At 35.4% G+C, this 24,411-nt stretch overlaps 3 protein-coding genes across 3 annotated transcripts in view; 1 reads left to right on the forward strand and 2 right to left on the reverse strand.

Annotated features, from left to right (window-relative positions):
• Positions 1 to 24,411, reverse strand: part of LOC134846936 (zinc finger FYVE domain-containing protein 1-like) — a 436,861-nt gene that overhangs the window by 87,490 nt on the left and 324,960 nt on the right. The gene's annotated exons all lie outside the window — the stretch shown is intronic.
• Positions 1,738 to 5,712, forward strand: LOC134856872 (uncharacterized). Its single transcript, XM_063873166.1, has 2 exons — positions 1,738 to 2,044; positions 2,706 to 5,712. The coding sequence occupies exon 2, from the start codon at positions 4,234 to 4,236 to the stop codon at positions 5,626 to 5,628; it is 1,395 nt and encodes a 464-aa protein (XP_063729236.1). The 5' UTR covers positions 1,738 to 2,044; positions 2,706 to 4,233; the 3' UTR covers positions 5,629 to 5,712.
• LOC134839076 (uncharacterized) lies at positions 16,986 to 18,122 on the reverse strand. Its single transcript, XM_063854495.1, has one exon. The coding sequence runs from the start codon at positions 18,120 to 18,122 to the stop codon at positions 16,986 to 16,988; it is 1,137 nt and encodes a 378-aa protein (XP_063710565.1).

Genomic DNA, 24,411 nt, shown 5'->3' on the forward strand with positions numbered 1-24,411 from the left:
AGCTTCTGTTATATCGCGAGTGATGCGAAGCTCTGCTTCGCCTCTGTGCAGAATATGACATGCGGATTAATTAAGCCATGACAAACATGATTAACCTTGTAAATCCATTTGTCGCGCCATAAAATTGATGCTCATGTGATGTGGGGTGGGGAGAGGAGAGCGAGGAAAAAGAGCCAATGACATCCCATTTCCCCACGGTTGGTCATGCATCGAGTAGAACCGGGGACAAAAAAAATGTTTTTTTTTTTCAATGAGATAGTGCTGTCTCAAGTTGATCGTGCGTAAATTAACATGTTAACATAGGGCGAAAGCACTGAGTGTGTTTTATGGTGGTAATAAGTTAAAAGTGTAAAAACGGCAGAATACACAATTCCTAAATCAGAGGGAGTGTTTGTAATTGAAATCGATAAAATTTTGAAATACCGGTCTTTTCTCCGGTTTCGATCGTTTTGCCGTCTAAATAGTACGCATTAGTTTGCACGTTCTGAAGCTCTTCGCTTATCAAAATTTAATATTATTTTTTTATCTTCATGCTTTTGTGGTTTTACTGATGAGCTTGAGACATGGTTCGAGTTATGAAATTTTGTTACTTATATTTAAACAAAGCGACGTGAAATTTTGTTGAAGAAGTCTAAAAGAAGTGTTTTTATACTTTTTTGAGGTATATCCCTATTTATTTCATATTTTCGAAATTGAAAGAATAAGGGCAGATAAACAAGATCAAGACAGATCCGACTACGGTCATCTTTCTATTTTTCCATCTTAATAGCGGCAATTTTTCCTCACAAAATGATTTTTTTCATGCAGAATTTCTTCTACTTAAATTGCCATAAGCCATAAGTTTTTGCCAGACCATGCAGTTCAAGCGTCCCTGTAGTTTCGAATTTATATTTATGATTTAAACTTGTCGGAGCTCTTAATGCAGTGTTTTTGTCGGATCACACCTCTGTCTAATCCTAGATTAGTTGGGCGTGTTTAAAATCATAAAATTTTACAGAAGTGTAATTCAAGCAGTTTAATTGGATTTAATGTTTATAGCTACAACTTATACGGGAAAAACCACGCCCCATTTGAATTAATGCCAATATCAATTGTTCTAGCGCCGTCAGTTGGTAATGTAGCAAGTTAATGGAGTATTCTGAATAAATCAAGGTCAAATTAAACCATACTCAATAAATTCTGCGTCATATGAGGTAAATGTGTCACGCCTTTTTAAATCAAATTATGAACTCAATGTTTTTTTGGCGGTAGATATTCGATCCTGTAAAAACAATTGGCAATTGGCTTGAAAGAACATTTTGGTGCCGCTTTAAAATTCCCTTTGTGTCTTGTCTCGATCTTGTTATCATATTCCTTTTTTTAAAATGATAACATTTTTCTTTTAGCTAACCAATCCGAGCAACAAGGGATATTTCGACTGAAACCTATCTGATTTTTTGATCAGCATGTGGAATCTTTTGATTGCAGTTTTTTTATTCTGAGGCAGAAAATATGGATTTTATTGCTAATGTTTTACGCTTGATTTGTTGAAAGACAGTTAATTTTTGTCTTGCATTTGTTTTCTTTTCAATCGAATGGTCAAACATTTTTGAAATCTTTTTTGAAAAATAAATGGCCTCAAAAATTGCTTTGAAATATCTCCCAATGGTTACATTTATTCAACTAGAAAATGTGGCTGACTGAAGTACTTAATGTGCATACAATATGGTTTTTGTTTATTACTCGGCTTCGAGCAAGGTCTATGGATCTTGACAGTTTATGTAACTACAAACAATACCAAATGTCATGTTGCTTTTTGACCAGCTGTTGATCATTTTTAAACCGGTTAGCCCCCTTCAATTGCGTGTGATCAAACTACCTCTTCATATTTCCACGTGATCAGCCCTAGTTGTTCAGCCTTTGATTTAGTGACCTATTTATCTTATCAGTATCACAAGGCCGTTACTTGGGATTAATTGAAATTCTGTCGGCTAAACTGATTTAGGAATGATTTTCACTGTCTCATCCGTGACACCAAATTTCTACAGAAGACTATCGATTAACCGTAAGATACCATCTATTTATCCATTGTTTTTCACCTTTTTTATATTCTAAACACGCCACAAATTATCTATTTGACCTGTGCCTGTCAAATGGAAAGTCAACATAAGTATCCTCATCTGAATACTTATGACGTTTGATCGAACAAAAAAGTTAAATTTTCAAACCTTTTTCAAATCTTTTGCGTTAATCTGAAGGAATGCGTATTCAAATATTCTGCAAGTGTCTTTTATTCTCGGATTACTGTCGCAGATTCATGTTGGCGCTAAGAACCTCCATCGAATCACAAATTAGCTGCCTGGCAAAATGGTAGAACTCAATCTTTGCTACCTGTTACAATCATGGTGGAACTAAGGCGACTAAAATACGCCTTTAAGTCAAATATGTCTTGTTATAAAAAAGGATTCAATCAAACAGGCCTTGTAAGTTTGCTTCAAATCTTTTGGGAATTGGAAAGGGAGAACTGAGTTAGCTTTTGCAAATTTACTAATTTAACATCATGCTGATAATAGGTAGAAAACAAAATAAACAGGTAGCTAGGTTTTTTGTCGTCCATTTTGTTAAGGTCCGATGATAGAGACAACAATAATCAATCATGGTATGGTTGCTGTGGTTCAATAATTTAACGCCTTCCTTCATTCTGTTCACTACTTGTGTAATTTCAGGGCGCCTTTTCCATAAATCCCAATTTTGGACGTGACCGGGTGAATTGGCGTTATGGATGGCTGGAGTCTCTATTGTCTGGTTCGTTTGCCACATCTTTGTTCAGCCAAACACTTCTAAGACAATCTTCATCAATTTTTCACGCCTTTTTCCGCTTTGATCTCCATTCATTGGGATGGTCAGCGGGCGAACAAAGAAAAGCGAAAAACAATAAACAATTCTGCTATTTATCACTAGAATTGTGCATAAATTAAGTGCAAGATTCTTAATAAATGGTATATTGATTTGATATTAGTTTTTACTTTCGATTGGGATATATTTGATTTTTTCCAATTAGATGTGACAGTAGTTTTGGAATTACTTTCAAAGTGGCACCTTCTCAATTTACTGGCGTGTTGCATTAAATTAAATCCTGTCCCCTTTATTTGTGATGAAACTTTCTCGAGTCTGAAAAGAACTTTGTCAATCTTATCTTTTCTGTTGCACGGTCTCATCCCCAGCATAAATCTCGCACCTGCCTTGATGAAAATGACCTTTCAAACGACACTGGCTGTTTGCCTGATTAATATTTAAAACCCTTTTCGGCTTTCAAGCGTCAGTTTATTTCGTCTGAGCATCCGCCAGCCACCGCTTTGTTCACTTGCAGCGCCAGTGGCTTTACTTCTTGCCTCTCCTTTGGTTTCCCCCAAAGCCTGCTCTTAATTCGGAGACAAATAAACAATCACATTTTTTGAATTGCGAGTAGAAACAACAAACTATCAATTGAAATTGAGTCAATTGCGAGACAATATCTGATCAACGCCTGTTTGATCGAATTCCTTTGATGTCTTACGCGCCTTCACAAAAACTATACTTTGTTGAGAAAAAACGCCTTGAATTGAATTTCTTAGTTTCAGTTTCTTTCAAATCGGGAAAAGGGACAATAAGGAAACAAGGTGAGATCCAATCAATCTGTTAATTATATCCTTCGGCTATTTTTCACCCCGAAGACATCTTTGGCTTAAAGTTGAGAGCATTACTCTAACAAGAAGGATTACTTTTTGTTTTAAGTATCAGAAATCAATTTGCGCTTTTCGCAATTGCGATGTGGTGTTAGTCCAGAAACGAGTCAAGCGTCTTTAGTTAAAAATCTTATCCTCGAGCTCTACTTCTCTTTGTTTTCTCCCAATTGGGTTGCTTTTAACTTCCCAGAAGCACAAGTTTTCACTTTATTCTCACCTTATCATCCCAAATTGATCGATATATTGTTTTTATTCTCTGTGTTGTTCATTACTTTTCTCCGTGAATGTTGGGACTTTTTTCGTTTCTACCAACTCCTTGCCATATTTACGTCCTCTCAAGATGTTTTCTTTTGTCATTAGAAGGTCCTAACTTTGACCCTAATTGTAAAAAGGTTTGTATGGACCTTGTTTATACCCTGTTCATCTTCTGACGGTTGTCCGCAATTAAATTTAGAAAACTTGTTCGCAGAATATCTCTTGAATAATTTCTTGGTATAATTTGATTTACACGTTTTGCCATTTGACAACAATGGACTTAATCAACTCCATTAGACACAGAAATGAGGAAATTATTGGCGGCTTAGAAACAGAAAAGAAGGCAAATTTAGCGGGAAAAAATGCCAGCTCAGTTCCTGCGCCCTTTCTGCAGAAATCGTGTAACGGATTAATTGATACTTATGTTACATTAAACAACGCGAACAGTTTACATAGATCTTGTAACGCTACCACTAGGGGTCTATTCTCGGCTACAACGAACGTTTCAATGACTAGTAAAACCTTAATAGGTACTACTACTTTACCTAATCATTACACAGGTAGCGTTACAAAATTGGGCTCTAAACAGATCCCAATTGAAAAAAATCAAAGGAGTGTGAATAGCTTAGCTAGCAAGATGATAGCTCCTTACGGATTGTCATTATCCGCTAATTTGAACCCTCCGCTGACCCCTCAAATGGCAAGAAACTGTTCATGTCTCTACACTTTGAAAGAAAACCTTTCAAACAAGTCCTTGATCAAAAGCTGCAATAACTGCAACAATAACAGCTTCTCCTTGATGGCGCCAATTAGTAAGTCCAAATGTGACTTGAGTTACTCTGATTCGCACGAGTTTGGAGAAACTCAGTTTCCAACTTACTGCAGCAGAACCTCAAATTATGACACTTTTGTTCGAACGAGCATTAGCCCCCACTCATTATTGAAGTCACCATCTCTGACAACTCAGAGCTCAATTCAAAACATGCTTTCATCAAACAGTACCAACCCCAGTTCTAGTGTCAATTATCAGAAACCATTAGTCATCGGAGACTTAGAATCCAGTTCAACAGATCATACTTTGGCCCAAAAAGTGCGCCTTATTTCTATAATCGCTGTGTCCGCATTCTTGGGTTTATTCGCTTGTTTTCTCACAATTTACCTTGTAGTCGAGAGGTTATGGTTTTGGCAAGGTGTAAGTGCAAGTACGAATTCTGTTTACAGTAGTAACCAAATCTATCCTGATCATCAAGACACTTATCACGACCCTTCTAATAGTTACGAGTTTTTAGGGGATTACCAGCCAATATTGGACGCACATTCTGCCAAGCCATTAAATTTAATTCACCCGAAATTGAACAAAACTTCAATGAAAGTGTTTTACGACTTCGTAAATTATCAGATTATCATTAAAACTGAAGTTTCGAATGATTCTTTGTGTTATTTGAAAGACCTGATATTACCACCGGAGCTTACGAAAAGCGGCAACATTAACAGTATTCTCCGAGAACTTTCTTCGGAGAGTTACGTCAATTCAATCCTGGAGATAGAAACTGAAATGCTTTACAATCCGAAAGACCAACTGGATTCAGAGTCTCACGGTGCTAAAACAACCGAAGTTTGTTCAAAGTCGAAGTTATTTCAGTTGGTACCGATGAAAGTTGACACTTAGTGTTTTTTTATATTGAATCTATATAACAACACACCTACTCCCACAAATTTTGGCGTTTTTTCATCTTTCTAGTTTAAAAATGCTCTGCCGTTATTTTATGGATTGAGTGATTCAAAATACATTTTCACTCATATAAAAATAGATGGATTCCTTTGATTGCTGTCTTTTTAAAAGCTTAAAAGGGGTTTTTGATTGACACAATTAGCGAAAGATGAGGCTTTTGAAAATATGGTTGAGATAATGAGCCGTATGTTCTTCAAATACATTTTTATTCAGCAGCTTTGAAGGGGTGTTGTTAAGTAGATACAAATTTAATTTATTTTTAAGTTTTGTAATAAAAGCTAAATTTGATTTTAATTTCAAATAAAAATTGTGTCATATGTGTTTTGGCATAGTTTACTTAGCTGGAGTGAAAAATGAGTGCCAGTAAAATGATCTTGATTATTTTTTGTTTTTGACCACTAAAAAGTGTGGTAAAAATTTAAAACGTTTGGTGAATGTTTTGGCGCAGTTTCAACTACCTCTAAAAAGCCAATCGTAGGCCTTCAATGTTTATTATGAAAAACGTTCCTGAACTGCGAATTCTATTTCAAAAATATTTTTTGACAGGGAAACCTGTCGAGAATAACTGGTCTGAATATCTTTGTAGAGCTCCTCACAAAAGCTCTCGAAGAGATGGGCTTTTTCGTCATTACAGTGACTAAAATATGAGTTAACAGTTACATTGATAAAATTTGATTAGTTATTGCTTGAAACCTGAGTCCCCTCTCAAAAAATGGCAGCAAAATTAGGAAAAAAAAACGTTTCTGATTTTCTGAAGCGAGGATAACTGAGGTCGTAATTTTTGACGCTACTTGTACTGCAATTTGATTTTCCTATTTTGGATGAGTTTTTTGTTTTTGATCAGAATCGTGCCAGTCAAACCGGCGATGTAATGATGAAGATTAAACAGGCTTTAAATAAGCTCTTTATAGGTCATTATACTTCTTATTGCTCTGCATATATGTGAAGTATGTTACTTAATATATATTTATATTTTCCTGAGCTTTTTCTAATTTAGCTTGCGAGTAATCTACCTTGAAAATGTAACTAAAACTATCAGCGCATCGAATCGTCTTTTTATAGTAGAAATTTTCCAGTTCCAACCTCTGAAAGCAGGGAGGAAGTTTGTCTTGCGGGTGTATTTTAGAGTTTTTCCAGGTACAATCAGGCACCGCAGTTTCTTATTGGAATGGGTCGGCTGATATATCATGTTAAAGCCTTTTGAGATCTAAAAAATTTCCGAAAAGTTCCTCAACATCAAGAAAAACCGGTTTGACATCGAGAAAAACTGGTTTGAAGTCTAATTTCTAACGAATGAAGCGAGCAAGTGCACTGGCTAATAATTGGCTCATAATTCAATTTAAGCAGTGAAAACTAGTAAAAAAAAAATTTGAAGTTTCTTTTTTTTAAAAAGTTGATTGTTTTTTCAATTTTTAGTTTTCTATTCAGTTTTGAGGAAACTCCAAAAAGACATAATTTACTGACGTTTTTCCCGTAAATAAGTTTGTTCACAGGACTCATATGGACGTCTGGACTCATCTTCTCTAGCGGTACCTTGTTTCATAGTCAGATTTTTTCCCTTATTTTTTGATTTTTTTTTCATTAAAAAGTTTTTTTTCGTATTAAATTCAAGGATTATTCTGTGCATTTGTTGTAGTAATAACAACTATGCTCGAGACGACAAATCTCGGAAGTTCGATTCTAGTCGGGACCTGTTTTTTGTGCTAATTGAAAGTTTTCGACTATTTCAGACATTCGTGTCTGTTATTTTTGCCGTGTGCGATCCCTCAGAAAAGTTCGATTTCTTTTTAGCCTTTCGAAAGCTCTGTTTAGAGCTTCTAGATACATTTTTTCCCGGTAGCTTTTGTCTCTCAGCTTTTCTTTTGAACTTTTTGACAAAAATTACTTTTTCCAAGTTTTTTTTTCAGTTGTTAGTTTGCTTTTAATCATACTCTTTCATTTTTGTATCGGAAATGGTGTTAAGCACAGCTTTTCCAAATGGTTCTAAGCTCAGCCTGGCTTAAGCTTAAAACATCGTTGATTGTTATTAACACTATTAGGGCAATCTGGAGCTGTATTTTATCATGCTCATCACCTGCATACAAAAATTGTTACAACCCGTGAACGTTTCCCTGGGTTATCCAAATACCAAAGTGCTCCTTAGTTTGAAAGTGCTGCTTTGTTGGAGCTGTAGGAATGCACTTTTAGCCGATTTTTGTCCAGCAAAGTCAGGTAATACAAATGAATGTCATGAGTCCTAGTGATGTATCAAATTGAAGCTTCGTCAGTTGCCATTTGACTGGCAGTAAAAAAATTTCTGTTGAGTTAAGGAAAAAAACTGTTTGCAACTTCCACTAAGTAGCCAAAGCAGAAGAGCAGATCAATCGAATCGCTATTACTGTAATTACTTCGGATAAAGAATAAATGCTATGAAAAAAAAAGCAAATCGAAAAATAAATTTCTTATCTTGTCCCCTTTTGAAAGCAAATTGTTTTTATAAAATTTGTACTTTTTTCCTAATATATGACGATCCGAATTTTCTATGATGAATGCAGGTTAATCACGAATAGTGTCATTATGTTATTTTAGTTTGTAGGTAAGGGTATTGCTATTGGTACTAAACTTCTTTCCCGTAAATAACTTCACAGGACTCGTCTGGAATCATCTCTAATGGTACCATGTTTCAAAATCTATTCAAAAATTGTAGCGTTCCTGGCCAACTTAGCCTGGAGAATACGAATATGCCTGGGACAGCAAAAGTCCTGGGTTCGGTTTCGAATCTGACCTGGACTTGTTTTTTTTTCAAATGGGCAATATTCTGTTTCAAATAAAATTGTCGGCAAATTATTTTACTGCTTATCTGTTGTTGGCTCAGTTTGCACATCTTGGAATCATTTTTTGCTACTTGTATTTTTGATTTTAGTAGTTGATGTACTCTTTTACTTACCTTGACTTCGTGCTTCCTTCTTCATTTTATGTTGTTTCGCTGAAAAAAAATTCTCGGACCAAGTTATTTCGGCCCGTTTTTTGTTGGCTTAATGACTTAATTAGGGGTTGTTTAAAAGAATTCATTTTTAATACTCCCATCCTCACTATTCAAGTCGGTTATATATTAACCAATCAGTTTGTTTCGTTTAGGAAATTTTTTTCGTTTTCTGCAAAAGTTTTAGAGTTTGTCCGAAACTTCTGCTGATTTTTAAAAAAAAAAAGGTATTAATTCAAAGACGGCCTACTCCTTATTTGCCTGCATACTACCATAGAATTTCTTTTTATTTTACCTTAACGTCTACATCCTTCGAAAAAGTCTGAGGGAAAAGTTGACCCTTAGTTTTGATTTGTTCCGTTCACTCGAAAACTTTCAGATATGATTTTTTAGTTTCAATGAAAAGAACGGTTTTGCAAAAAATCCCCTGCATAAGCGGCTACGCCCAGTTTTTTTTACGCATAAGTAAATGCCCTTCGAAATAGTCAAAATTTTGATTTTTGACAGTTTAGTTAATCTTTTTGACTTTTTTCGAAAACTAACCTCCTAAATCTGATATGGTGGACGCAATAGACGTAACGGATAGTGGGAAGCTCTCCTGCCTTAGCGCCTACTCACCAAACTTTTTACACAAACTTTTATCGCACTGGGAACAGTCGAATGTTTTGTTTTTTGACCTTTTTTTTTAAACTTGAATATTCTCGAAAAATCCCTGCGATGTCTGAGATTTTTGGTTCAGTTCAAAAAACGGATTGTGGGAAGCTCATTTAGTTATGTCACTACGCGCAATCGCTTTTTGACTCTAAATGTTATGGCCCTCAAAAAAAGTCAAAATTTTGATTTTTGACCGTTTTTTTTAAATTTGACTTTTCTTGAGAACTACCCTTCCAAATCTAAAATTTTGAGTTCAATCAAAATTTTGGGTTGCGTCAATACTTTCGACATAAGCGGCTACGCCCTATTTATTTACACAAATCGCTATGATTATCGGATAGTCAAATCTTTGATTTGTTGACCGTTTTCTGGTATTGTCTCGCTAACTATCCTGCCACATCTAATATCATAGTTTTAATCAAACCAACAGAATGTTGAAAGTCTACCTTTAAAATTGGCTATGCCTCATTTATCTAAAAAAAAGTTATGGCCTTCAAACAAGTCAACGTTTTGAAACTTGACAGATTTTGGAAGTTTTATGATTTTACGCGAAAACTACGAGTCCAATCGAGAAACCCGGTTTTGGGAATCTTCTCCAGCCACAACTTGCTCTTTGCAGGAAAATTCATGGATTTTGGAAATCTTTTCGATGATTTTTTTAGAACTTTTGGCCGTTTTTGAAACTTTTCAAGTTTTCTGAAAATATACTCAATCAAATCTGAGATGAAAAGTTCAATTGAAAGAACCGGTTGCGATAATGGTTTCTGCAGAAGCGGCGACTCCATAAATTTTATCTCCTCGGGAAAATTGATCATCTTAAAATGTTCTACTCTTCTCACTTAATTTAGTAGAAAAACAACTAAGGTTTTGGGCAAAGTGCCGCATCAGTATAGCAAGTCCGCCTAGTTTTTTTTCGCTTAGTTTTTTTCCAACTTTATCTATTTTTTTTACTTATGTTTTTTGTGTGTTTGCTGTATTATAAAAGGTGCGAAGCTTCGCTTCGCCTCTGTTAGCAATTTCAGTCTTCCAGTTTCTAGCGGCCTAATAGTCTTTTATTGCCTAATTACATTGTTTGCATTTTCTCGACCGTGTATTAAGATTTGTGAGGGTTTTTGAGTGTTTTTTTTTCCTCGCGAAATCAAATTCTTTCAAGTAAAAATGGGTAAAAATGCCATAAAAAGTACCCAAAAGTTTGACATTGACATTTTATATGTCTTTTTCCAGTTCTGGTAGTAAAACTAGATTTGCTTGAAATTTAATCTATTTATTAGCATAGCAATTGCTTTAGGAAAATAATTTACTGCAGTTTCAAAGAAGCTTGAAAAATGTTTCTTATAAATTTTTTTTCTAATTTTTTTTTTGATTTTTAATTCAAGTTTAGAAGTCAAAACAAAATTTTTTCAACTGTGAATGTCTTTCAGATAAATTTGATTGGTGTTCAATCGCAGTATCAATAAGATGGTTGTCTCTAAATTTTCCGCTGGAAACACCATTAAGGGTTAAAACAAGGAGATTTCGCGCCTTAGCTTGCAGAGATTTGACCCCTTCACCGCTCAAAGGGTCCTTTGGTATCATTGTGTAACATTCATTTTTAGCTAACCGATACTAAATTTGTTCTAAAGGGTAGTATTTTTTGTCAAAATATACTAGTTTTGAGCGGACAACGCGCACCGAAAAGTGCACAAAAACGGCGTTTTAGCTTATTTTTTCAAAAACTAAAACTCGCTCGCGGCACAAAAAGTTTTGGCAAAATATGGTTTTCTTTTGAAAATCAGCCCCCTGATTAACTGATTAACCTTGTAATTTTTTGTAAGACGGTACACGGACAGGTTAAAGGATGGTTTGGAAATGGTTCGGATGTAAAACAGTTCTGCTAGACTAGTTAATGCTTTATTAACGTTTTCTCAATGTGCGATGTTTTTTTCTCATCTATTGCCAGTGGTGCAAGGTTCGGCTTGGTGGTACTAGCAGATAAATTATCACATGTGAGGCTTTATAATGAATCGGTAATTTTTTTTTTACATAGCTGTTCAATAAAAGTGGAGAAATATAGAATCTAGCTCTTAAAAAAGCTGCGCCCGACATTTTATAATATGCAATAGTACTACATCAGATTATACGTAAACTAAAGTAGAGCAGTTTTTCTACATAAATGTGAAATTTTTGGTGTTTACCAGATTATACAAACATATGTTCCTTTGGATGCAGGTAAAACCGTTTCAAAAAACTTGGGCAGAAAGGTTAAATTGATATTATGAGTGGAATAAGTATTCACAAATGCGAAGAGACTTCTCAACTTCTGAGTTTGAAACTGTACCAAATAAGAAATCCTTAATTTATTTCAGCTGTCTGGGAAAAAATTGAGGAAAAACGGAAAAACACAATACAAAAAACATAACAATCATAAATGTATAATGTATCATCAGGAGTAGCCATACGGGCTGTGCAACCCAAAAATTAGCACACCTAAAGAACAAATCAAAACTGGAGAACAATTTAGTATAAACATGCAAATATGCTTGGATCAAAATGTCTATTAACACCTTGTTACCGTTTACAGAATTTTTATCGTTCTCATAAATAAGCAAAGCTTTTTTTATGTTGTAAAGCATTTCAAATCAAATGTAAGATTTTTTTTAAGAAGTAAGTTTTTTAAAGAAAATTGTAGATTTTGATTATTTTACTTCCAAACGATTTTTTTGTGATTCTTAACTTTGCGACAAAGCGAATGGTTCAAACCTTGACTCCAAAATCTACTCAATCTTTTGATCCCAGTATTTTTCAAAAAAAAATACAAGTGATGTATACGGTGATCATCTTTCAAATAGAGTTCATACAATTATGTAACCTATTATTTTCCTGTATCCTGTGTAACCATTTTATGCTTTATCAATTTCATCAAAATGATATTTTCCTATGTCTTATGTGGTAGAAAAAATCTTTCTTTTCATCGACTGATTGTTTTTCTGGCATTCTTTTTCTGATTTATTGAAAATTCATTTAACGCTTAATTTTTCTAGAAAGCATCAGCAAATTTGTTTATCTTTCAGTCATAGAAGTCACGAATGGCTCTACGGTTCCCTTATTTTTCAGTAGCCAAAAATATGCTATGTTTTTTGTTAGAGAGGCTATCTTTTTTTCTGTGAGATTTATCTTGTTTTCGACAAGCTTTAATCACGTTTACTTACATCTTTATGTCATAGAACTCACGAATGGCTCTACGGGTTCCTTGGTTTTTCTATAGCCAAAAATGTGCTATGTTTTTTGTTGGACAGTCTAAATTTATTTCTGTGAGCTTTATTTTGCCGTCGACTGGCTTTAACTTTGAAACTTTTTCGGACACTTTTGCGACAGGCTTTTTCGAACACTTTTTTACTGTTGCAAATCTATCAAAAGCTTGCAAATTGGTTTGAGTAATAGTTGTCAAAGCATGCTCATTTCAGATGAAAATTTCTTCTTTCTATTAGATCCGAAACAGCTAGAAATTTCATTATTTGATCTATGTTTTCAAAGGATTTCAGATCTCGATTTTCATTTTCTGTATTTTTCGATCTACAATGATCATTAACTCCAAAAATTTTCCTCACAAAAATCTTCCTATGTGGCTGCTTTTGGTGTTTTATTTACGCTTGTGATTAGGAAACGTTATCAAAGCGGAGTATAGACTGCTTTTTCACATGAATATTTTGTTGAACAGAGCACTTGAATCACTTATATTTTGGTTCGAAATGAATTTAATACTTCTATGCGTGCCCGGAACTTAGATTGAAGGTGAAAAATTTGCCTGGAACATTAGAAGTCGTGGGTTTGAATCTGCTCAGCAACTGTGTTCTATTTCAAACTAAAAAAAATTCTTTTCCAAAAAATGCCAGCCTATAGTTCGTCTGCTTATGTTTTGTCGGCTTAGTTGACGCATCGTAGAATTGATTTTTTATACGAAATTTTAAATGTAAGTGCATTCAGTGTTTTGAATTACTCTTGCAGCTTTTAGTTTTACTATCCTTGAATTCGTATATTTTGCAGTTTTTATTTTTTCTTCGATTTAAAACTTTATTCGGCTCAAATCATTTCGACTTTTGTTTTATCGGATTATTGACCTAATTTGGGGTCAATTTAAGGTAAGCATAAGTTTTATGCTTCATTCCGAATTGCGTAAAATGCTAAAATTCTCAGAATAGAATTCGTAGTCAAATTTTTTCATGACATCAATTATATTTTCAGTTCTATGGGAAATTATTTAAGTTTTGTCGGCTCAGTTGCCGATTGTTGATTACTTTTTGAATTTTCCTTAGTTGCCGTCTATTGTGTTTCTGGACGTGTTTTTCGCAAATAAAACATGGCTCCCGACAACTTTTTGAATTTTTTAAGTTGTGTAGTTTTCTTGAATGAGTGGATTTCTTTTCCTGTTAATTTTTGATTTGTATCACAAGTGGTGCGAAGTTGTGTTTTGTTCAATTTGTAAATTGAGGCAAAGAACGGCCGACAATGGTTTCATTTATCTTAACTGCAAAGCAATTTGTCAAAATTTCAAAGCATTTTTTTAAATTAGAAGGGCATAACATAAGATTTTAGTTCACCATTGTTTTCTTTCTTTCTTTCCCCGTCTGCTGGCTTATGCAACGATGTTTTTGGTATTGCAAAAGATGCGAAGCCTCGCTTTGCCTCTGTGTAAAATATCGGTATTTCTTTTTTAACTGATGTTTTTTTGGCTTCATGGTTGTCGATTAAGCTCCGGTTTTGTTTCCGAGTTCTGTATAGCACCTTGCAATCAATACATGTATGGTTGATTTTCAGCTGATTAGCTGTGGGCTTTAATTGTCGGCTTATTTACCTAATAGTTTGTTTCCCTCCGTTTCCTACAGCATTCCGATATTGTTCGTGATATCAATAAAAATTATGCCTCAAGTTTTTTTTCGAATGTTCAGTTTCAACCTCTCTAAAAAGTTTATTAAAAATTTTTATAAACGTTAATGTGAAAAACCTTTTGATTTTGATTTTTTTTTGGGTTTTCTAGTTCTTTCTTCAACGGCAACAACGTTCGAAGTCTTTTTTGATAGTTTTTGAGTCTCATGCTCTTAATCCTATAGCTTCGCCTCTGTGATTAAAGATTTGTGTCATGGATTCCACAAACATTGATTCTGCTCCTGTTTTTAAAACCTGCACAAGTTTTTGATTCTTGCTGTAGCTCTTAATTGTTCACACTCTGTAAATAGTGCCAGCTATCTCTCACTTGTTGACGCATAAATCGCTGAATACGTTTGCGGAGTCGACTCACAATGTGCAGAATATACTATCGAGGAAATTAGCTATTCAATCCACATTATGGCAAGCGGTTTTTGGTGTTGACTTTCGACAATCTTAAGCAGTAGCGGATTTGGGGGGGGGGGGACGCCCCCCCTGAGGGATTCGACACCCTGCCGACCCAAAGGGTCCCACCTTTGTACTATTCTGAGATATCTATTTTGGTGAGGTACCCTAAAATTTTTCTAAAGTCGCCTTCGGCGCCAATATGTAGTTACTTTTGAAGGGGGAGTGGGCGCCGAAAAAACGCGATTTTTGGCTCAACATTTTCCAAAAAAGTGCCTAAAAACGCCTTTTTTGGCCTGTTTTTTTTAAAAAAAAAACTTGCCTGCGGCTTTGAAAATTTGGTCAAAATGGGAGGGGGGGTATTTATAGTATTTGGGAGAGCTCAAAAAATCAATTGGGTCGACCTAAAAAAAAAGATTGACATTTTTTTTTTGAAAATCTGCCCACCCCTATAGAAAATCCTAGATCCGCCCCTGATCTTAAGGCCTGTCACGGGATTTCGCATACGTAATTGCTGTCACGTTCAGTGATAAGTTTTTAAAGTGATTGCGTTTTACAGAAGTTGAGCTGTCTGTACAGAAAACTTAGGAAGATAAAATTCATTCACGATTTTAATTACTCTCTTTGTTGCATGAAAATCAGACTTAGTTAGTATCTCATCCAAGATTTGTGGGTTATTTTAATGTTTCTTTACCAATGATTCTCAAAATTAATTAAGAAGATCTAGAGGTTTACCGGGATATATCATCTCTCAAAATTGGAGCAGATGGCGTTATTTACTTTTTAGAAAGTCGATATCTAAAATGTAACGGCAATTGTTTCTCTTTCAATTTCAATAATATGTCATTTTTTAACCTAACCGCTGGCTTAAATTTGGAAAAGCAACCTGCTAAGACTTATGACTGGAGGTTTGAAAGTTACAAGTACAAATAGATCCAATAAAAGTAAACGGCCTCTAAAAAAATTACAGAGTTGTTGCTCAACGCTATAGATACATGATGCTGAGTTGCTGAAAATTGGTTGTTTTTGGTTACCCACCTCACTTAAATGAACATTTTTTTTTAGGTCGACCAAATTGATTTTTCGAGCCTTGATTTTTCGAGCTCTCCCAAAGCACTAAAAAGTCCCTGTTTTGGCCAAAAGACTGAAGGACTGGCCTCGATTGGATTTGGAACCCAGCCTTTCAGCTTATTGCTAATATCAGAAAGACCCTCTGATTGAGCCTATGCTCTTTAACGTCTATGCAGTGGACTTTGGTTTGAAAACATTGATCAAAATTTCAACAAAAATATTAGAAAATTTTTCAATTTTTTTCTTTTAACCATTCTCCACACGCTATCCAAAAGACAAAAAGATATAATTCACAAATAGTAAAGTTCTAACTAGACAAAATAGCATGCCTCAATTCTTTTTGTAACAGTTTCTAAGGTGGAATAATCCTCAATTTACGCGTTACAAACTCGATATTTATCGCGTGTTAACTATCCCAATTGTGTGTTAACTGATTGGCCAAATTAGCAATTTTTAGACCATAAAATTGCAAAAAGTATTTACAGTTGAAGTTTTTTTTTAATTTGGGCTCAAGGAAACCAGTTTTTTCGATTGAAAAACAAAACACCCGAGCCGAGCATAAATAATCAGTAATACTCTTTGAAATTCGAAACAAAAAAAAACACTTTCACTTGTGATCAATTTTCGTAAAATTATGGGCAATTGAAAGCTAATTTGGCCAATTTGAAATAGTAAACTGTTTTTTTTCTCCCGTTCTCTAGGCCAATTTCAACTTTTCAACTTACCATTTTGACGCAATTTGCTTATATCATCCAAAAAGGGTTGTTGCCCTGAGCTCATTAAAAAAACTGTTTTACCTGTTATCATTTTTCGTAAATTAATGGCGATGTAAAGATAATTTGGCATAATTAACGCGACTTTTATTTCGTGCTATTAATGCGTAAGCGGTGTTTTACGCGGTCTTAGAAATCGTTTTAAAATGAAGCTAGGCATAATAGTTAATGGTCTGTTTAATACTATGCAATTTGTGAAATTACATCTTTTTGTACTTGAAAAAATATAAGGAAGAATGGTTTTCATTTTTTTTAAAAATGAGAAAACTTTTCAATTTCTGAAAGTTGGATCAATCTTCTCAAACCTAAGAACACTGCATTGACGTCAAAGGGCCAGGGCTGTTAAAATGTTACCTATTTTAATAAATAACAAACTAACGGTTATTTACGATAAAAAACATGTTTTTTTGTTAGAAAATTGTTTTTTTTTCGGAATGATCAAGAACAATTCAATTCCCTGTACAAAAACGCCAGTTTCCCGGCCTTCTCCGGTCCAAGGCTTGTTCTCAATGTCCCGTACGTCATCCCTAGCGTGGAGAATTGCCGTTCGAGGCCGGCACTGGAGGCAATCCCCCCAACGAGGGACTCAGCAATCTCACAAAGCTTGTCAGAGAATCCAATCCTTCTCCCAGTCTTCCACCAAACAGATGAAGTCTTTTCACCATATCTGTGGTCGAGAAGACTGGCAGCCAGAATTTCAGGAGAGAGAGAGCGACTTTTGCACGTTTTGCTACTTTTTCAGCATACTCAGCCGGCGAACCCACACATACTTCGTTCCATATTTGGAAGACACTGCCAACTGTACATGTGTCGCTCTGAAGTTTGTCGAGAGCGATTCCAATGGGTTTAAAAATTTCCAGTAAATCGGTAACTGCTCGTTTCAAGGGAACGTCCTCCATAAATCTGTATATCTGATCTGTGTTCTTCATCGTCGTGTTGATTACCAAAACTATGTTTGACCACTGATCATGAAAATACCTCAATGTGTCTGCGACCGAATTCCAGCGGGTATCGCAAGGCAGGGGTGGTCTTGGCATGTTCAGATTCTTCATTTGAGCGGATTCTTCGTGATGGTTTCGGAGATGCTTGACCACAATGAGCACTTTGCCGATGAGCACTTTCTGGTCCTGGTAAATATCTTTTGCCAATAAATTCATCAAATGGGCTTGACACCCGTAACTGTGCAAAAGCATTTCTGGTGACTTAACCCGTCTTCTTAGCCCACTCATATTGGCGGCATTGTCGGTTACCAAGCAGGTAATTTTGACTTTCCACTCTTTCTCGCATATTTCCACTTGCTCACGAAAGAGCTCTACCAGATAATCGATAATGTGAGGATGGCCAGTGGTGTCAACAGTATTGACTAGAAGCACTTTGGACGAAGTTATGATCGAAACTCCGATAATAGGGTCATTCGATCTTGTGGACCAGCCGTCAAGTACCAGCGTTGCATTGCACCCACTGACAAAATTCGCTACTTTTGATTTTTCCTCTCCGTAAAGCTCGTCCAGGAGCGGGCCGGAAACTTTCTGTCGATTGGGGATTTTTGTACCTGGCCGGAGCATCGTAAAAAGCTTTTCGAACTGTTTGTTCTCGACCTGCAGGAATGCTGTATTTGAGGCTACTATGTAGCGGGTAACCTGTAGCTCGATCTGGTGTTGCATAGATTTGGAAGTTGAAAATGACGGCACCGATAGTTTCGTTTGTTTCATCGAAGACGGCCCAGCTTCATGTTTTTCGGTGCTGTTGGCAGCACATTTGTCCAACGCTTCTGCATCCGATCTGGATTCGATACTAGATCCATCTGGCAGAAGTCACATTTTGCTCGAATCACCCCGTCGATGGTGATTTCCGAAAAATTCTGCCAAACTCCGCTCTTTCTGCGTCCCATCTCGAAATCTGAAATAAGCCAAAATCAGGTATACAGGTATAACGTATAAGCCAAAACAAAAGAACCACTGGAAATAGGTAACAAGTGTTGAATATTTACATAACAAACAGTTATTTATTTGCTTGTTAAATAACATTGCAGCCCTGCAAAGGGCAATCAGAACATTCAGTGCGTCGCCCTGATACGAGCAAGTGTCTCCAAATTGAATTGAGGCCTGTCATTTGGTCTTAATTTTAGAATACTAGATGCTAAATAGACCCTTTTTCTTTTTTCGATTTTATAGTCAATTTTTCAATTAGAAAACATTTTTTGGCCGTTAATTGCAGCCAAGACATTCAGGGCTTCCCTCCTGATTTTCGAGCAGGCTCGGTTTGATCTTATCTTTCTTTTTTCACCATTGAGGGGGGAGTAGATTAACCGAAAATATCCCACAAATAACATCAGCTTCATTTGGGGACTTCCGTCTGCTTTTTAAGATGTCTGAAGAAGCAATTTGAGAAGGTCAGCGCAACTTTATCAGCGCATTAGATTTATTCAGCAGAATGTAATCGAATTAGGCGATGTTCAAAATGCTTTAAAAGGTATTCGGCATCAACGTTTCCTGTTGAGGCGGGAAATTTGCTCGCCTTAATCACTTTTAATATGTCTTTAGGGAGGGAAAATTGTTATACTTAACCAAAAAGGAAGTAATTTATTGTCGATTGAGATCTTCTGATCAAAAAAAGTTCCCTCGTTTGCAGTTGTTCAAATTACATGTTCATACCAGATGGAATTTGACATTGGCCGCATTTTATAACCAAATGGTTGAATGATAATTGTTTTGCGCTGTTTTTCCACCTGCCAGCTTTTGTTATACTAAATGGCGATTTGTCAGCTTTACAATGGCTTTAAAAAGAGATGTGGTTGTGATAATCTAGCGGTGAAATGAACTGAGAATTAAATAGGGCGAAAAGGACAAAAAAGAATTATTTATGAGGTTACGCCCTCGTGGGGACACCCCTTGAAAACGTTATTTTTGGTCCGCAAAACAATATCAATAAAATCTGAAGGAAAAGTTATTTATTAGTCAAATGCAAAAGTCTGAATATTTATATGCTATATCTATTCTTATGTTGATAAATCAGGGAAAAGTAAGCTTGTATCATGCATACTACACCCGGGTCGAGATCCCGCTCAAAAACCGCTCATGATTTGAGCGGTTTGAGCGGTTTTCCAGCAAGATTTGAGCGGTTTGAGCGGTTTGGGCAGTTTTTTTTGGAAAAACCGCTGAAACCGCTCAAATCTTGCTTAAAAAACCGCTCAAAAACCGCTCATTTCTTGCGGTGATTTTTGAACGGTTTTTCAAGCAAGATTTGAGCGGTTTTTGAGCGATCTTCCCGGGTCGAGGTCCCAGACTCAATGTTTCTCTTCTCTGCAAAACTCGAACGAACACGTTCATCCAGGGGCGACAAAAATTATGTCTCTCCAAAAGCTAATTTTCCAAAAAGCGCCCAAAAACAGCATTTTTGACCAGCTCTTCACGTCAACAACCCCACCCCCCCCCCCCCCGCCCCAACTTACCCCCCCCCCCTCCCCCCGCCAACGTATTCCCTCCCCCCAATGTACCCCCTGAACGTATCCAACATCCAACAAACCCCCCCACCAACGTACCCCCCCCCCCCCCCCCCCCCAACGTACCCCCCCTCAACGTACCCCCCAACCCACGACGTAACCCCCTCACGTTTAACCATCCCCCCACGAAACCCCCAACCACGACGTGCCCCCTCTGTCAGTGGAATGAGTATAACGGATAAGGCGTCTGACTTCGAATCAGAAGATTGCGGGTTCGAATCCCTCTGTGGTCGACTTTTTTATTATTAAATCTTGCGCCGTTTTTGAGCGGTTTTTTTAGATAAACCGCTCAAAACCGTTCAAATCTTGCGCGGTTTTTGAGCGTTTTTTTTTTAGATAAACCGTTGAAAAACCGCTCAAACCGCTCATTTTGAAGCAAGATTTTGAGCGTAATTGTCTAAAAAAACCGCTCAAACCGCTCAAATCTTGCTTCAAATTAGGTGAAAAATCTCGACTCGGGCAGCTTAAAGAGTGAAGACTATTTCTACTAACATGTGCAAAATTTGTTTGAACTCGGCCAAATAGTTTGACTTTCATCGTTCGGGCAGCAGTGTTTGTTTTTTTCATTTTTTACGCTTTTTTTTACTGTCTAACTCTTAGTAATTAAGCCACTCCCTTGGGATGCGAGAGAGCAGAAGAATTCTACAGAAATAGCTGTACAGCAAATTCCAGAAAAATAGAGCCTCAACATATAGAAGAGCAATCGGTTGCTCTGCAAGTACCACAGAATAACCGGACCATAATTGACATTTTAGAAATTTTAGAAAAAATTTGTTTTTTTTTTCAAAAAGCATCAATATTCTCCAGTTTTTAATTCAAAAAAGTTTTTTTTTGAGCCAAAAGATTTGTTTTTTTTTAGCAGAAGATGTTAAGTTCATATAACCTCCTTTCTTAGTATGCCTTCAAAACATAGTACGCTCTTAGGTTAAAATTAAATATTTATGAAATGAAGTAAAAATTCAAAAGGACCTTAAATTTGAGACTTGATAGCAAAAAGTTCGGACCAGCTTTTTTTGATGCTGAGAAAATTTTTTCAAACGCTTTTTTTTGAAATCCATTTAACATTTTAGAGCTTTTTGAGGCACCTCAAATTAAGTGGAACCAAAACAGATTTCCTTACCACTATTTATAGAGACGTAATAATAAATTGTCTCCAATCTAGGTTTACCATTATTATAGCCGTCGTGGATGTTCTAATAGAGTTTATCTAATTTGGGACGAAAGAAATAATCATGCTGAATGTTTTTCTGATATTTATATTACTTGCAAAGACTTTTAATGTTTATAAATTTGAATTAATGGCAATTTTTTTAGCCAAATTTAGCTTTTTTTATGATCGAGCTATCTCGTCATTTTTAAGTAGATCAATTAATGGAGGACTTTTTTGGTCAAAAGTTTCAGTTTTTCTTGTGCAAAAATGTTTATTGGTAAAAATATTTGTTTTTTGCTCTTACATCACAAACTGACTCGTTTTTGACTTTTTAATTTGACACTTTGATGATAAATTCAAATTTCATTTGAACAGCTGTGATTGATCAGATGTCAGTGTTAGCGTATGCAAATATTCCATATTGCTGAACTGGATGAGTCTAAGTTTTGTACGCTATGATCAATTGTTTTGACGTTAAGTCTTCGTCTATTTGATGAAAGACTCCTCAGAACTGAAGCTTGCAATTTTGTTATCGATGGGGTAAAGAATACATATTTTCGAATCCGGTATTTGAAGCATTTAAAGGTAATTAACGCTTAGATATTTAAAGCATTGAAACTTTTCTATTAATTGTCTGTCTCTGTATTTATAACTGCTCTTTATAAAGACTTGGTTTTCCACCATAGACATTTCTTTTTGTTATCCAAATTTTGTTTATTTAGAGTGGCAAATTTGAAAAAATTCACAGAAAAAAAGCAGACAAATTGTAACAAGTGCAATCTTCAGCTACTGTGAAAAAGTTTTACCAGGTGTTTTTTTGGATCAAAACTCTCAAAACGTGGTCAAAATCGTTACTCTCTTTCAGATTTTGGAACAACGGAAACCAAGTTGACATGGTCAGACATCGGAAATCAGTACTTCATATGTTCATGTCAAATAGACCTCAAAATCAAAAAATATGAATTGGGAGACGGGGAGAAGGGTTGTTTGGGACCACCATAAAGATCAAAAATATAAACGTGCTGATAATGAGGGCCTAAACTATTCGCGCAGATTGTGTGGACTAAAAAATTCCTCTTCAGACCGTGTCATGGAGAGTTTTGATACAAATAGTGCTTTGAAAAAGATTCACCATCAGCTCTCAATTCATAATCATGTTTCTTAAAACAAAATATGTACAAAAATTCATTCGCTTAAAATTTTTTTAAAGTTGAATTATATTTTTATCCTGTTGTGCGATCTTGTGAAAGACTTTGGTGCTTCTAGTTTGGAACTTTGTTTGAGATTTTTTTCACAAAGTTGTTTACCCTTGCGAAAACCAAGGGTTTTGCAATCGGGTACCAGACTTTTTTCCCTCGTAAACCACTTTGTTCACAGATTTCAGCAATCAGGCAGTACACGAGATGCATGCAGTATGTGCAGCGGTGTACTATGCACAATGCAGCATGCAGTATCTACTATTTGCAGCGATATAATTTAAATTGTGTCTATTACTACCATCGTGTATCCTTATTAGTGTTTTTTCTAATAAATTTGCTGTTCAAAGTTTTTTAATGAAATTTCTTTGATTTTATTTTGAATTTTCGACTTCGTTGTTTTTGGTTCATTTTTGTCGTCTTAGTTTCCACTCAGTTTTTACCAGTCAACTAAACCGCTCATTTGAATTTTTTTTTATAAAGGTTAGAAGGCTAAATAATTTAACTTAAAGTTGTAATTGTATTTTTATACGCCAAAATTTTCTGGTAGAAAACTAAGCATAATATAATTTTTCTGCTAGAAATATACATTTTTTGTGTTTAATTTTAAATTTGTCGGATTTATGGTGTCTTATTCTTTTCTTACTGAAAATGTGTGAAGCTAGTCTTAGTTTTAGTTACTTTTGTATGTTTTATTTTCATAAAACTTCAACTCGAATCGGCTAAATAGCGTATTGTTTTAGTATGTCAAAAAGTTTCGGAAATAAATTTAGAAATTTCGGAAAAACTCATAATTTTCCAGAATTGAAGTTCGATGCTTCTTCATATTTTAGCCGACGATTTCTTCATCATAATTATGTTCTAATTTTTCGTTTGAAACCTATCTTTTGAACTTTGGCAGTTTATTCAAATCGCAAGTGGTGCAAAGCTCAGCTTCACTCGCCTCTGTGTTAAAGTGTGTTTCAGACTATGCCAAGGCTTTGTTTTGGCCTATATTTAGATGTGTTCAAACTTTGCTACGCTTTTTGTAGATATCCTCAGACTTTGTTTGTACTTATTTTCTGAGACATGCTTTTGACTCTGACTCGCTTAGGGTTCATGCGTGTTTGATACAAATGACTACTATTTGAGTCTATGAAATTCTGAATATGGCACCCCAACTTCGGCACGACTTTCATTCCAACTATTTTCGACTAAATATTTCAAAATAATTTTGGGTTCATTTCTCTGCTAATCAGATGTGCGTTGTGCCAATTGCGCTTTATTTGAATTTATGCAGCTGTTTTAAAGAAAAAAATTAACCTAAATAAAATTTTTTAAAAAAGTTTCAATCCAAATTTTTACCCTTGTGGTTCATTTTTGATTGAATAGAATTTCACAGAAGCTAATCCAAAAACTTTTTTCAATAATGAAAAGAATCGATTTGTTCAAACACAAATGAAGAAAGAGTATTTCCTGACAGACGCTAAGAAATTTCTGTTTTAGTTAAACTGGTTAGGCAAATTGAATGAATATGGTAAAAACCGCAAAATTTGAAATTTTTTTGCACACCTTAAAAGAATTCTAGAGCAACCATTAACCATTTATTCCCCCCGATTCAGAAAAAAGATGGAAGAGTTCGAGCCAAATTTCTGTAAAATTTTGGAATATTATAAAAAAATTTAATCAGAAGAACACGGGTCTGATTCAGACATTGAACTTAATAGGCACTTATGAGGGGTACCAGACATCAAGCCGACAGGACTTCAAGCCGAATTGTGTAAAATTAAGCTTCAACTGAACATTTTGTCAAAATTCAAAAAATTTTGAATCATTTGAAAACTGTTCTGATGACTTTCTCAAATTTATGAGCTTTCTTTACAAATCATTGGTTGTTTCATAAATTTTGAGCCTCTAAATGACGTTAAGGAATGTTAAAATTTAAAACATTGTTCAACAGGTTTTTTCATGCGTGTAATTTAGGCATTTCACAATTCGGTTGATATGTACACACCTGATGCAACTCTTAAGTGATAAATTGCGATGAAGAACGATTGTTATCAGCTAAACTTCTGAAAACAAACGTTTTACTTGTGAGTTTTGAGGTGCTTGTAAAGTTTGAATTT

This window comes from Symsagittifera roscoffensis, chromosome 1 (genome assembly GCF_963678635.1).
Source record: "Symsagittifera roscoffensis chromosome 1, txSymRosc1.1, whole genome shotgun sequence".
NCBI lineage: Eukaryota > Metazoa > Xenacoelomorpha > Acoela > Convolutidae > Symsagittifera > Symsagittifera roscoffensis.

What these genes read in the sequence shown, in the direction of transcription:
- LOC134856872 (XM_063873166.1), top strand. Translation starts at nt 4,234, where the DNA reads ATGGACTTAATCAACTCCATTAGACACAGAAATGAGGAAATTATTGGC.
- LOC134839076 (XM_063854495.1), bottom strand. Translation starts at nt 18,122, where the DNA reads ATGCAACACCAGATCGAGCTACAGGTTACCCGCTACATAGTAGCCTCA.